Source organism: Numida meleagris, chromosome 10 (assembly GCF_002078875.1).
Source record: "Numida meleagris isolate 19003 breed g44 Domestic line chromosome 10, NumMel1.0, whole genome shotgun sequence".
NCBI classification, from domain to species: domain Eukaryota; kingdom Metazoa; phylum Chordata; class Aves; order Galliformes; family Numididae; genus Numida; species Numida meleagris.
Genome location: NC_034418.1, coordinates 1,329,915 through 1,344,980, shown reverse-complemented (window position 1 = coordinate 1,344,980; position 15,066 = coordinate 1,329,915). Strand labels below are relative to the sequence as shown.

The 15,066-nt window shown below is 61.3% G+C and overlaps 1 protein-coding gene across 1 annotated transcript; it reads right to left on the bottom strand.

Annotated features, from left to right (window-relative positions):
- Window positions 585-14,992, bottom strand: FHOD1 (formin homology 2 domain containing 1). Its single transcript, XM_021408687.1, has 22 exons — window positions 14,745-14,992; window positions 9,685-9,791; window positions 9,542-9,606; window positions 8,776-8,843; window positions 8,582-8,687; window positions 8,406-8,500; window positions 7,956-8,067; window positions 7,596-7,690; window positions 7,373-7,516; window positions 7,076-7,296; window positions 6,881-6,988; window positions 5,471-5,634; window positions 4,214-5,085; window positions 3,839-3,991; window positions 3,458-3,640; window positions 3,120-3,239; window positions 2,778-2,939; window positions 2,492-2,682; window positions 2,219-2,411; window positions 1,623-1,779; window positions 1,359-1,535; window positions 585-1,028 (listed from the first exon to the last, which is right to left on the bottom strand). Exons 1-22 carry the CDS (start codon window positions 14,913-14,915, stop codon window positions 946-948), a joined length of 3,747 nt encoding a protein of 1,248 aa, XP_021264362.1. The 5' UTR covers window positions 14,916-14,992; the 3' UTR covers window positions 585-945.

Genomic DNA, 15,066 nt, shown 5'->3' with positions numbered 1-15,066 from the left:
ATGCACGTGGCCGCCGTGCCCCCTCGTGGCAGCACGACATGGGGACAGTGGGTGGCACACAGCTTGGGGACAAGGAGAGGGACTGGAGGTGCCACTGGTGGAACCCTACTGGGATGGGGATGTGACCTGGAGCACTCCAGGCAGCACTGCTGGTGGCACCCAGGGGTACTTGCATCCCCTCCGCCCCCTCCACCCGGATGGTGTTTTTGGCACAATCCGTGCACGCCACAGCCAAGCCAAGCACTTCAGGCGCCTCTCAAGGGCAGTGCGTGCCGGCAAGGCCTGGAAATATCCCCAAGGCTACAGAGCCAAAAAAACAGCTGGAATGAAAACACAGAGAGGGCAGCAGAGGCCTTCAGCAAGGACGCAGCCCTTGGGGGGGGGTGGCATTGCATCCTGGTATGGAGACATCAGGCTGCCCCCGAGCCATGAGCCATGGGAATGGAGGTGGGGCAGAGGGATGCAGGAGTGTCATGCCACCCTGGTCCCCTGCAGCACGGGAGGATGGGGACGCTGGGCTGCCCAGGGATGCTGTGGGGAGCATCACCCCATGCCCCAGGAATGGGGACAAGGGACACCGCCAGCAGCACACGTCACATCACTTTATTGTCACAGCAGCCAGACCCAGTTCCCAGTGGGGATCCGGGTCCAGCCCCTCTCCCCCCAGTACTGCTACAAGTCCCACCACGGCACGTGCTCCTCCATCCTCCATCCTCCATCCTCCACCCTCCATCGTCCACCCTCCACCCTCCATCCTCCATTCTCCACCCTCGATCCTCCATCCTCCATCCTCCACCCTCCATCCTACATCCTCCATCCATCCTGACCCCATGGAGCAGCTCTGGGGCATCACTCCCATCGTGCTCCGGAGCTGGAGGTGAGACTAAGGGTGTCAAGGATGCCAAGTGTCCCCATGTCCTTCCCCATGGGATGTGGGTGGTCACTTCACACCTCCATGCCCGGCGCCCGCCCCAAGCCCAGCGCCTGCACCAGCTCGTCGCTCAGCCCACTCTTCAGCGTCCGTCGCACTGCAGGGACAGGAGAGCAGCTGCTGGGTCACCGTGCACTGGACTTGGTGGCCCTGGTGTGGGGATAGGGGGTCCCGGTGGCACGGGTGGGTGCCAGGGTTGGGGCTGTGTGAGGGGTCTGGAGGGGTCAGGGAAAGGAGGCAAGGCAGGAGGACAGGGCATGGGGCAGCTTGGGGACAGGGATTGGGCGTAGGGTGTCATGGCGGACAGGGACGCTGAGATGGCAAAGAGCATCTGAACAGGGACACAGGGATGAGCAAGGAGGGGACAGGGCACAGTGGCAGGGACATAGGGGCAGAGGGTATGTGGACAGTGGCACTGGGGACTCACAGGACTTCCTGTTGCCGCGAGACCTCCTGCGCTCCCGGCTGGGGCAGGGACGGGGGTTGGCACTGTGCGTCACCGACTTCACCAGGCGGTCCATGATCTCATCCGAGGCATCGTCAGGTGAGCTGGGGACATCCTCCTGGGCTGGGGAGCCCTGGCTGGGGGTGGCGAGCCCCGACCCTGCATGGGAACACGAGGATGCTGGCATCAACTAGGAGCTCCCTGGGGCCACCCCACTCTGCCACCCCATCCCTGATGTGCTCCTACCACGGCCACCCCGGCTGCGGCGGGCAGGGACATCGGTGGGCGAGCTCAGGACGCTCTTCATGCTCTCGTGGCCCACCTCTGCCTGCTCCTGCTGCGTGGGGCCGGCCGACACCACGGCGGGTGGCGATGATTCGGCGATGCCAGAGAACTTCTCGGTCTGCAGCAGGACAAGAGGCAGTCATTGGGGACAGAGCTCAGAATCACAGGATCACACGATCATTAAGGTTGGAAAAGACCTCCAAGATCAAGTCCAACAGTCAACCCATCACCATCATGACCACTCACAGAATCATAGGGTTGTAGAATCACAGAATCATGAAGGTTGGGAAAAACCTCTCAGATCCCCAAGCCCAACCCCAGCCCACACCCACCGTGCCCACTGCCCACGTCCCTCAGTGCCACATCCCCACAGCTCCGGGACACCCCCAGGGACGGTGACTCCCCACCTCCTTGGGCAGCCGTGCCAGTGCCTCACTGCTCTTTCCAAGATGAAATTGTTCCTAATATCCCATCTGAACACCCTCTGGCACAACCTGAGGCCATTCCCTCTCATCCTATCAGCACAGGGCACAGGGGTGGGATGGTCAGCCCCGTACCTCTGTGATGAGCCGGCCACGCGTCTTGTTGCGCTCGCGGTGGGCTGCACGCTTCTTCTGCTGCTGCAGGACGCGCTCCCGGCACGTGCGGTACTCCAGGGCAAACTCCCTCAGCAGCTTGCAGATGGGCATCACCTTCACATCGCGCGCGGCGCTTGCTGGGTACCCCAGGTAGAGCAGGAAGGAGTGGAACCTGCAGGGACGCCCATCAAGGCATGGCCATCCTACCACAGGTTGACTTCGGGGTGGTGGTGCACCCGGGGTAGGACCCACCTGTTGAGCACACGCCGGTGCACCACCTTCAAGACGACGATGCGCTGGGTGCTGTCCTTGAGGAAGTCGGTCAGCTTGCTCTTCAGCACCGGCTTGGCCTCATGCTTGGCAATCACCTTCAGGTTGTCCCAGGAGGCCCGGCAGCGTCGCTCCAGCTGCACCAGGCTGTTGGCCAACTCATCAAAGTCAACCTAGGGGAGGGAGACATTGCCCATCGGTGCTGGTGGTGGTGCTGGTGGTGGTGGTGGTGGTGAGGTGAAGGTATAGGGCATGGGCCTGGCCTCACCTTGGCAGAGCGCGTGATGGAGGCGATCTCCGAGTAGAGGTCCGTAGTTTCGGGGAACTTCTCCACCACCATCTGGCAGAGGTGGTGGAGCAGGGACTGCCGGTGCACTGTGTCCTTCACCTCCGACACCTTCTCCAGATAGCCCAGCTCAAAGCCCCTGCTCTGAAACCCCAATGCTCAGTGGGGCCTCTCCATCCTGCCACCCTCCCGTGACCAAGAAGACCATCACCAGCACCCACACCACTTCCCGAGCTTCTCATGGTCCCTCATGGCACACACCTGCCGTGGTTGGGCTCTTCCATGCAGCACCCAAGCTGCATCCCCCAACACCCCGTTCCTCACCTGGGAGCCATTCAAGAAGTTGCCCATGGCCAACAGCGTGGCCAGGATGCACTTGAAGGTGTGATTTCTGGCCAGCTGCTCCATGCCCACTTTCAGATCAAACAGCGGCTCTGCAATTTCCTGGATGGGGACAAGTGAAGGTGAGACTCCTTGGAAGTCACCTCTCTCGGAGGATCCTCAACCATGAACATTTGTCCTCAACCATGGGCACAAGCACCCCAATGCTTGCCTTGGGGCCCTGCAACCCCACATTTGGACGTGGCCACTTCCCACCAGGTTTGCCCACGGCTCATTCCAAAGACTCTGCTGAGGGGAAGATGGGATACATGGCCCCATACCTGCTCCAGGCTCTCATAGTCCAGCTTGAAGGCCCAGAGCTGGAGCCTGGCCGTCAGGTCACTGATGGAGGACAGAGAGAGCAGGAACTGCTCCGCAGAGCCCAAGGGCACATCAGGGTTGGCCAGCTGGGCCTCCTGGATCTTCTGCTTCTCTTCCTCAGTCGGGACCATGGTCAGGATTTTCTAAGGCAGGCAAAGGGATGCATTAGATACCAGCAATGTCACTGCTCCTTCAGGATTGTGGGAGATAGGACATGTCACCCCTGGGCCACCTACAGCACACCACACTGGCAGCATGAGCACCATGGGACGGAGACCTCTTGACCAGGGGAAATGACCCACACAGGGACCCTGGTGGGGCCCAGATTCTCCAGTGCTCACCTCGATCCCTTCCTTATTGACTGCAAACTCATCAAAGTTGAGCACGGCTGTCTTGATGATGTGCACAGGCGGCAGCACCGTGAGGCCAATGTTGATGGCGTTGCTCCTCTTGGGATCCAGCACCACCACCACTTTCTTTCCATCAGTAGCTTTCTGCAAAGAGGACAGGGAGCAGGCTGGCAGCCAGGCAGAGGGCTCACCTTTGTGAAACACCATGGGATCTGGTGGTGAACCAAACTTATGTGTTGACCATCATCACCCCTGCCCCATCCTCCCCACTGAGTCTCAGGGCTCTAGCTACCCACCCTCAACACAGGATGAGGTGACAGTGCCTTGAGACCACAACAGCCCCCAAAAGCTCTGGCCTGCTGGTACCTTGGAAGCTGGCATCTCTTTTGCCCGGGATTCGAATAGATGCTCCAGTTTGGCAGTGTTGACCTCAACATTTTGCAGGGATGCCCACAGTGTCGCCTGCCCAAACCTGCCTGACCCCACAGTGCCATCCAGCTGCTTCAGCTCCTTCCAGAAGAGCTTCACTGTCCTCTTCTTCTTGGCTTGGGAAGGGCCGTCCATGGCTGAGGGGCCTGGGAGCCCTGGGGGAGGTGGGCAGCCAGGGACCATGGGTGGTGGAGGTGGAGGTGGTGGGCAACCAGGGACCATTGGGGGAGGCGGTGGAGGTGGTGGGCAACCGGGAACCATAGGAAGTGGAGGGGGAGCCATGAGGACTCCAGCACTCGCTGCCTCGATGCTGGCAGGAAGGAAGGAGCCATTGGCGATGGGCCCTGAGTCCAAGACGTCCAAGTCTTCCTCCTCCCCCAGGTCAGTGAAGTCCAAGTCCTTGATTTTCAGTTGCACGGGGCCAGCCTCCAGGCGCTCCCATGACAACTCTGCGTCGTTCTTGGCGGGCATCATGACGGTGTTCTCCAGCTTCTGCGTGTGGCTCTCGGCATCGATGCTGGATGCAGCACGTGCCAGCTTGGCGTGGGCACTAGCCACCAGCCCATCTGCAGCCCTGCCGTGGGGATGGGCACTCTCTTGCTCCTGACTACCAGGTTCCTGGGCACAGCTGGACCCTGTGTCCATCTCCACCTCTCCTTGGCGTGGGGACACTGATGGCTCCTCGGGGAAGACCTTCTGCCTCCCCAGCTCCGAGGAGCCTTTGGCATAGAGCATGTCCAGCATGAACTTGGTATCGGAGGAGATGGTGCTGCAAGAGTCAGAGACGTCCTGCCGGCCTGCGTGGGACCCTGTGGAGAGATAGAGCCCACCTGTAGGAGAAGGTGCTACTAGGCTGCACGTAGGGCTTGGAGCCCATTCCTTGTGGGAAGATGCTTGGGTGTGGGATGGCCAGACAAGGTTGCCAAGAGAAGTCGTGGACACTCCATCCCTGGAGGAGTTCAAGGCCAGGTTGGATGGGGCCCTGGGCAGTCTGACCTGGTGGGGGGCACCCATCCCACAGCAGGGATTGGAACAGGATGATCTTCGAAGGTCCCCTCCAACCTAAGCTTGTTCTATGGAACCAGCACCACCCTGGCACCCAGTCCCATGGGGTGGGCTGCGGCCAGAGGGGCCCCTAATGCCCATGTGGTGGGTCCTGGTAGGGACATACTCCCAACCCAGCCCTGCACGTACTCATGTGGGGTGGTTCTGTGCCAGAATCAGGGTTGCTGCTGCCCCCATCCCAAGCTGTGGGATGCTCCAGTGGTGCAACATCGCTGAGGATGTCGATCCGTCCCTTGGCCATGGCGGACATCTTCTCCTTCTGGGCCGCAGCCAGGTTCTCCAAGAAGCGAGCTCTGCGAGACAGGGACAGATACTGGCTGGGAGCATGGTGAAGATGGGGATGGACAAACCACACCATACAGCACCACACAACGAGCCCCGCACGGGGCCGATCCCGCAACAAAATCTCCGGCATGAGCCACACTGCAGCAGGATCCACCCATGGCCCCAGCCACCTCCAAGCACTTCAGAGAGATGGGTAAGGCCACCATGGCTTGGGAATGGCAAGGCACAGATGCCACAGCCCAGCAGGGGGCAGGGAAGGCATGGGCACAGAATTGCTGAGGCCAGCATGGACCTCTGGATGTCACCTGGTGCCACCCTGCTCCAGCAGGGCCACCCTGAGCTGTGTCCAGCACCACGTCCAGGTGGCTTCTGAGCATCTCCAAGGATGGAGACTCCAACACCTCCCTCCACCACCTCTGCCACTTGGTCCCAAGCTGATATCCACCACAACAAGCTGCAAGACCAAGCTCCCAGGAGGGCACCAAGTGCTGGAGCTGGGACTCGTGGGATCCTCCTGCTCCTCCTGCCCTGCATGGCTGGGTGCATCCAGCCCGAGGAAGCGCATGCCTGGAGACACACGCATGCCTCTACTTACTCAAACCTCTTCAGAATAGGTTTGTCCCCATGCAAGGAGGGGGAATCCTCCCGCCTGAGGGAAAACAGGGGTTAGCCCCCGCTAATGGAGATCTCTTACCCCCACCCCCAGCCCCATGGCATGGCATGGGGACCCCCAGCAAGAGCCGCTCTTGCATGGTGTTGGTGATGTTGGGAGCTCTGTCCCTGTCACCAGTACCACCCAACCTGCCACCAGGATGCCGCAAGCTGGGGATGGTGCAGAATCTCCATAGGGGTTGGAGGGTGCTGTCACCCTGAGTGGGACAGCTGAGGTATGGGGGTCCTGGCCACCCAGACAGGGCGCAAGCAGAGGAGATGCAAGGGCTGGGGACAGCAAGCAGGCATCACGCAGAGCCTGGGCACTTACCAGACAGCATCAGGTTGGTGCAGCCTGCAAAAGGAAAAGATAGAAAGAGTGGGCAGAGGAGAGAATCAGCGCGGGCAGAGAGGAGGAGTGAGGGGGAAGAGACGGAGCTGGAGCAGAGGTGTGTGCACCCCAGTGGGGCTAAGGATGCTGTGAAGGCCCTGCACTTGGATCCTCTCACACTGCCCTCTCCTGTCATGTGAACCTCGCCAGCCCCATCGCGCCCTGGGGACAGAGGGGATGCGGTGGTGGGACCCCAGGGCACCATCCCTTACTTGTAGATGCTCCTCTCCCCCACGCTGGGGGGCTCCTTCTCAGCTGGGGGGCTGGTCAGGCTGAGTCGCAGGCTGGACGCGCTGCTGAAGACACTCTTGGGGCAGGGCCTGGAGGAAGGGGAGATGCAGACGGAGCACAGTGCCATGGGAGACTTCCCAGTGTCACAGTGCAACATCCCCGCATCCCACACTTACTCCACTGGGATGCTTGGCTCAGGGCTGTCCTCAACAGGGGGCTCCTTTGGGGTGCTGGGGGTCTCATTCAGGGATCCAGGGCTCTCTGGGCTCTGCAGAGGGTCGGGCTCAGCACAGCCCCCCTGTGCCCTCCACCCACGCCGTCCCTCGTCCGTCTTCCTGCGCTCCTTGCGCCCGCCCGCTGGCGGCTCCTCCACGCCATCCTCCAGTCGCAACGCGCTCTGCAATGAGACAGGGACGTGCTGTGAGCCCCTGGGGACGTGTCACATTGCCATCACCCCTGGGCACCTCACTCACTTCATAGAGGACAAACTGCTGCTTCAGGTCGAGGTCGGTGCCTTTGCTGCTTAAATACTGCTGCACGACCCTCTCCATGCCCTGCTGCTCCAGGCAGTCCGTCACGTCATAGAAGGAGTCCTGGTCTGGGAGGGCAGCCAGCGTCTGGGTGGTGGCAAAGGGACAGGGCTGGCACCGGGGACATGGGGACGTGGTGGTCCCATGGCACAGCCTTGGTGCTCACCTTGTTGATCAACGTCATGGCGAATACCAGCAGCTCCGTGTCGGCCCCGTTGCGCTGCTCAAGGATGGCCATCAGGTTGGACCATGGGCATGCACCTGGGACAAGCAATGCATGTAGGTGGCACCAAGGCACTGCTGGCTTAGGATACGGAGCACTGCATCCTGAGCACCTCACCCCCTCCTCATCCCTGCTGGAGGGCTCTTGGTGGGCTCCCATTGGCCATGGTTGGCACATGCCATGGTTGGCATACGCCATAGCTGTCACACTCTATGCCTGGCATGAGGCATGGACAACCCGTGTCCTCTGTGTCCAACCATCCCCAAAATGAGATCCGCGGTTGGGGGCTGGGCCTGCACCCACCTCTCGCCTGGTCCACAGTGTTGACGGCACGGATGAGGAGCAGGGCATTGGGCTCCGTGTACTCCACGAAGACCAGCAGCAGCTTCAGAGCCATCTTCACCACCAGGCGAAACTGGGACGAGGGACAGTGGCTGTGCCAGGGCACTGGTAGCACAGGGGCTGTACCCACGCTCCAGGGTTTGGCTTCACCAATGGCTTTGGAGACAGTCAGGGTGCTGAGGGGGTCCTACAGCTGGGATCCTGATGGCCAATGGGCGCTGGCACCCAGAATGGGACCGTCTCTTATATTCCACCTCTGTGCCCAGGTCACACAGTGGGACTCTTGGTGACACTGAGGAGCAGCACCCAACAAGCTCAAGGCACTGAGCTCATCCTGAAGGTGAGGCATGGGGGGAACTCCCAAGGGACAGCGCGTGGGGACAGTCATGGCCAGGGGTGACGGCAGCTTACCGGGCTTCCTGACAGTGTGTACAGCCACTGGACGGTCTCGTTGTGATTGATGACACCCTGCATCCCATCCACGAAGAGCATGATCTGGCTCAAGGCTGCAAGGCAGGGGCACGGGGTGGTGGCATCGGGCGTGCTCCATCAGCGGTGCCACCGAGGGGGACACGCCAAGTACCCACCACGGAGGATGTAGTTCTGGTAGTTCTGGTCAGCCTCTGCCCCCACGTTGATCAGGCACGTCAGCCCGTCCAGGTTCACAAACTCCGGCACCAGGTCCTTGTCCTCCTGCAGAGCGAAGCCCAGCGATGTCCCCAGGCAGTTGGTGGGGACGTGGCCATCTGTGGGGTGGGGACACGGACCTGGGGCCACCTACCTGGAAGAGCTGCTTGAGGGAGAAGAGGGAGCGCCGCAGCTCTGGGCCCTGCGAGTTGTACAGCTTCTCTGCAAGGAAAGGCACGGGGACGGGCTGCCGGGTACAGCGGCACATGGGGACATGGCACAGCGAGGGGACGTGGGACACATGGGGCGGGAGCAGCAGCAGCTCCATCACCACCATTTCTTTCAGCGTTGCCACTTTCCTATTTTCTTTTCTATTTTTTCTGCCCGGCAGTGACACAAATATCCCCTCTGGTTTCCTGCGCTGAACCGAAACAGGAACCTGGGCAGGAGGCACAGCCCCGGGCTGCGCTACCCACAGGAACCCCATCTGCACAGCCCTGCCAGCATGGCTCTGCCACCCCCTTTGTCTCCATCCCACGGCTGGCAGCCTTCAAAGGAGGCACGCAGCTCGCCAAACCCATTTCTCTATTTTTTACTGTTTTCCTATGTATTTCAGCCAGGCTGACCAGCGCTCTGCCAAACCTTCCCGGAGCTGCTGGGACGGAGCATTCCGGAGCCTGGGAACCGCGCGTGGGGAGCACGACCCTGACCCCATGGCCGGTCCCTTCCTTCCCAGCACCACTGGCTTTTCCCCCCGCTCCGGATGGAAAGCCTCAGTGCGTCTGAACACTCGTCCCCACGTGAGCCATTTGTTTGCATTACACCAGGGCTATATTTAGAGCTTGCTTGGATGACCCCAAATCCCCGCAGCGTGCGATGGATTCCCGGCCCCAGGGGTGAGGATACCTCCCCTAGCTCACCAATGATGGCATGGACACGGACGGAGAGCTGCGTGCGCAGGATCAGCGTTGGCCGCCGGCCCTTCCTAGGACAAAGGGACAGGGGCTGAGCGCTGGCACAGGGGCATTGTCCCCATGTTTCCAGTGCCCCCCGCGTGCCTCACCTGACCTCCTCGTAGAAAGCCTCCAGGTCATCCTTCTGCTCCAGCAGGGACAGCTCCAGGTCCAGGTAGTGGCCAGATGGGGACACCTGCAGCGTGCAGTCCTCCAGCTGGGGACATACAGCCGGGTGAGATGGGGGGGGCACATGCCTACCCCACGCCCCCTACAGTGGGTGGCAGCAGTGTCCTTCCTGGCTGCTGGAGGAGGCAGCTCTACCCTCCCACCACCATGAACCCATGTCCCCAGGCTGCTCCCACAGGATCACAGGTGCCACCATGCCCCCTACAGGGCCTCCACCCCTGCACAGGGACCAGCATTGAGCAGCTGGAGAAATGGGGAGCCCCACACCAGGGGAAACACATGGCAAGGCTGGCCCCATGCCTCGGTGGCCACATGCTTTGTTGGCCCCATACTTCGTTGGTCCCATGCCCTGGTGGTCTCATGCCTTGGTAGCCCCATGCCTTGGTGGCCCAATGCCTTGGTGGCCCCATGCCATCGACTGTGCCTTGGTGGGACCCAGCCTGGTGGCAGTGGCTGTCCCCATCAGGGCAGGGTCCCTGCACACGGTGAGCCCCACATGGGCGTCCCAGTGTCTGGGCTGTGCTGACTCAGCCCTATGACTCAGCCCCAGCTCTGCACCCAGCCACGTGGTGGGAGGGGAAGGGCCAAAGGCAGCCCTGATGCTACAGCATCCGCCCCAGACCCTACAGCATCCGCTCCCCACCCTACAGCATCCACGTGCTCCTTCCCACATCTCCCTCCAGCAGGGATAAACCCCTGTTATTCACCACCCAAAAAAGCCCCAAACACTGCACGTGATGCATCCACAGAGAAGATGTGGAGCTCATCACCAAAACCCCACTTTCAGCCCCAAATTGCTCCAGGGGCCAGGAGCTGGGTCCCCACTGCTCCCAAAGGGCTGGGAAAGCCGCAGGGCAGCCCCATGCAGCACCACCACGGATCCATCGCCTGCATCTCCCTGTGCTCAGTGTCCCAAGCAAGACTTTGCATGCGTGACATCACCACCAAACCCAGAGGGCAAAAAGAAACGAGCCCAAACCATGCCGCCTGCATGGAGCGACGCCCGGCTATCTGACTCAGCCTGCAGATAAGTGGCAATCTGGCAGGGCACTGCCGCTGGGCTGGACTCCATCACCGTGCTGTCAGCACCTCACCCCACCTCCCGCTGCCCCCAGCCATGGCAACGTGCACCAAACACCGCCGAGGGCTGGGGGAAGGTTTCCACTCCTCCCTTTGTGTCCTTCCAAGATGCACCAAAACGCAGCTCCTGTGCAGCTCCAGAGGGAAAAAACTGCCTCTGCTGTGAGCTGGAGATAACAGCCGGCTGCTATCGGGGATGGTGACACGGCCCAGCCGATGCTTCCAATGTGAGCCTGGCTGTGCTCCCTATGAGGGATGCTTCAGTGCATGGGATGCGCCTGCCCTGGCCAAAGCCATCCCACAGGGACGGGGACAAGGGACACGGTGTCCCACGGGGGGGATGCGTTGCCGTGCTGGGCACCGCTGCTCCTTGGGCAAGATTGAGCCCTGCTGGCGGGGACAGCACCGTGAGGCCACAGGGCAGCGGCTGTGTCCCTGCTCCCGGCTTTGATCCGTTTGCCTCCAGCATGGGAAAGTGCCATGCAGTGGTGTGGGATCACAGAGAACCCAGGGCGGGGAAAGTGAGGAAAGCATCCATCCCACGCTCACACCTCCCGTAGTGTTGCGGTGTCCTCTGGTTACTGGTTTGGGGTGACTTTTTGGGACTTGTCCTGAGGGGACGAGGTCCATGCACAGGAGCTTGGCTCCAGCGAGGTGGGAACACACAGGACCACAAGCTTCAAAGCTCAGAGAGGATACATGTAGCAAATGATGGCTCATGGATGCACCCAGAGCAGGACTGCCCTCTCCAAACCACTTAATGGAGACGCCTCCATAGGGCGGTGATGGGGATCCCTCCATGGGGCTGTGATGGGGATCCCTCCATGGGGCTGTGATGGGGATCCCTCCATGGGTCAGTGATGGAGATGCTTCTGTGGGGCTGTGATAAATGCATCCATGGCACAGCAATGGAGATGCCTCCATGGGGCAGCAATGGAGATACCTCCAACCTATGAGATGATGGACCCACAAGCACATCTGGAGGTCTCCACAGCCAAGACAGACAGACACATCCAAACCAACTCTGCCATCCAAGCAACAATGAGCTGAGTGCCTTATCTTGGCACAGCCCCGCGCAGCATCCTTCTTATCTGCCAGTGCCGGAAACACTTCCCCCATCTCCAACACTTTCTATGTTTTTGGCAACCACAACTGTCCCAACTCCACTGAGCTGTGCAACTCTCCGGGTGCCTCTTTCAGCATATTTAAAGGAGCACTTTGGTGACAGCATGGGACGTGGGGATGGTCCTCATCTCCTTGGGATGGAGGCAATGGAGGCCCAGCACCCAAACCCAAGAAACCCAAAGAAGAGAAACCTTTGGAGAAACCCAAAGGAGCTTTAAAACTGAGCTGCAGGCTGCTGCTGGGGCAGAGCCAGAGCAACGCCCTGACTGCAAACCGGAGAGAGCAGTGCCATGGGACGCCCCGCACGGCTCATGGGGAGGGGGTGGGGGATTTACTGAAACTCATTTATCTCTGTTATTTCTTCAGCTAAGGCTTGATCTTGAGGCCACAGTTCAACACAATGCTCAGGATGAATTTTGTACAGTGTGAAGTAGGACCCGTAGCTCATAGCATCCACAGTTCAGCATCGCTCTGCACCCTCCGCCATTGGGACAGCCATGTCTGTGCGCCTACAAACCTCCTGTTCAAGCTAACCCAGCACAGCTCACTTCTGAAATGCACACTATTCTGCCTGCAGCCTCTCTCCCCTCCTCTTCTCACACCCCGAGGCACAAGGACTGGGCAACAGGAACCACTTTGGGACATTTCGGGGCTGGTAGAGGTGTTTATTACTGGGTGCTGCCCCGTACCCTTTCCTGCTGATGGATGGCAGCAGATGGATGGGAGTAGTGCCCACTGTGGGGAAAAAAAGGAAACGAAGGCAGGAGGGCTGAGGAGGGCACACAGCACACACGGCCCGGAGCTGCACACTTGCTCGCACGCTGCCCTCTCCATCCAGCCCTGAGTTCTCCATGGCTCGATAACCCCAAACCCACCAGAATCAAGGACTCTGGGCACGTGGGAGCCCCAGTCCCACTGCCAACGCAGGTTTTGCTCTTCTGCAGGTTTCCAGAGGAGGGTTTTTTTTTTGAAAATCCCTACATTGGTAGTGGCCGATGCGGGGTATGGGTCAAGGGCATGCAAGGGGACACCCAGGGACAGCAGTGACATGGAGATGGTCCCCCCCCCACCCTCTGCAATTCAGGTGGGCAGTCCCAGTTTGCAACGGGATTTCCGCTGCAGCAGTCCCGTGCTTTTGTAGAAAACACAGATTTTGCAGCAAAACACTTAGAGGGGTTGAAAGCACGCCTGCACCCAGAGGAAGCATCACTCAGTGGGGCCCCGCATGACTTGCTGGAAGCTCGGATGAGATAGCATCGTCCCGGACCAGAACAATGCGGCTGCGGAAAGCGGGCCGGGAAGGTATTTCAGGCACAAACACGCTTTCCGGAAAGCATGAAAAAGTCATCAGCTGCAGGGAGAGGAAGCGAGGGGCCGCACGGCGTGCAACGTGTGGGCAAGGAGGGTAATGTAAGTTCTGTGCGGTCCCATTGCGGGGGATGTGGGGCACCCAGCATGCGAGAATACGGCTGAGCGGAGCGGGGCAAGCCCAGCGTCCAGGGCTGAGGTTTATAGGGGAAAAAATTAATAATGACTGTTCATTTCCTAATTATAGAGCGGTGAGTAATGGGGCTGTGAGCGGCACCTGGCAGCGTGGGCACGGCAGCGCGCTACGTGGGGCGGGGGTGCTGGCTCCAGCCCCACCATGTCCCTGTCCCCACGGCGGCACCCCGGGACGGCGATCCCGTTACAGCCCCGGGGTGGGGAGGATGCATGCCTGAAATTTGAGTTTGCTCCATTCGTCATGTCTGGGGCTGCGTGTTCCCAAACAAACCGCGTTTAGTCACCAGCGAAAAATCCCATGACGGGGACACCGTGAGAGGCCGCTGCTCTGCTTCATGAAAAAATGAAAGCGGGGACGAACGGAGCTGGTTTGGCTCAGGGAAAGGTCTCGCAGCAACCCTCTTCCCATTGCCTCGCTCCCAGCTTTGCGCGTCGGTGCCACCGAGATGTGTGGCCATGACCAAAGTGCTGCCATGTCCCACGCCGGGGGGGAGAAAGGGCAAAAAACCCACCCACCCCCAGTGGGAAGGGCCCGTAAAGGTCACTCTGATGGCATCGCACCAACAGGGGACCCCCTGGCAGGAGGGACCGTGGGGAGAGGAGGCTCCAGCCCGGGTTGCAGCACAGCTTCGGACCCCTGGCGCTGTGCCTCCTTCCTCCTTGCTCCCCGGAGGAAGTTGCTCAGTGCATGACTTTCAGCGGGGCTTTCCTTCCAGCCCATGCAAACGCTGAGTGGGACAAGGGGCAGGCGGCCCTGCAGCTCCGTGCACGGCAAAAGGAGGCTGCATCCCACCGCCGGGCCGCGCCGGGGGCTCACCGCGCTCCATCGCAGCGCGCCGCGGGATGCCCACACAGCGTCCCACCCCATCGCCGTCGGATGGGAACCGGCCCCAAGAAGCAGAGCCGCTTCTTCCGCGACGCCGGGGCAGGACGGCATCAGGAGGAACGACGGCAGACGCCGCTTCCGCGGGCACCGCGGCTCCCGGGGACGCGCGGTGGCACGGCCCGCGCTCAGGTCACCGCGGCAGCAGCAGTGTCCCCATGGCAGCGCACGGCTACAGGCGCACGGCCGCGTCCTTCCGACGTGGGGATGTGGATACGGCCGCGCCCACTCTCTGTAGGGTTTCCCGAACCCCCCACCGCTCCGCCATCCCCTTCCGATGCAAGCAAGCAGCACCCGGGCACCGGGCAGCCCCATAGGACCTCAGCCCCACAGCCACGGCCGGGATGCTCGGCACCCCCTCCCCACCTCCCGTCCCCCCCCCCCATTTACCGGCAGTGGGGCTCCCAGCAGCCGGTGCACCGCGGGCAGCTGCGCTCCCAGGGCCAGCGCTTCCTCCACGGCGTAAACAGGCGCACGTCGGGGCTCCGGGAAACTGCCGCAGCCGAAGGGATCGGCGTCTTCCAGGTACTGCACCCGGCACGGGACCACAGCCTCCGCCATGGCGGCACCGCCACCGCCGCCGCCGCCGCCTCACCGCGCCCGGAGCTCCTGGGTTGCACAGGGACGGCCCCCGGCACCGCCCCCGGCTCTGCGCCGGCACCGCTCCGCGCTCGGGCGCCCTCCGCGGGTGTAAGCGGGGCTTTGCTCGGGA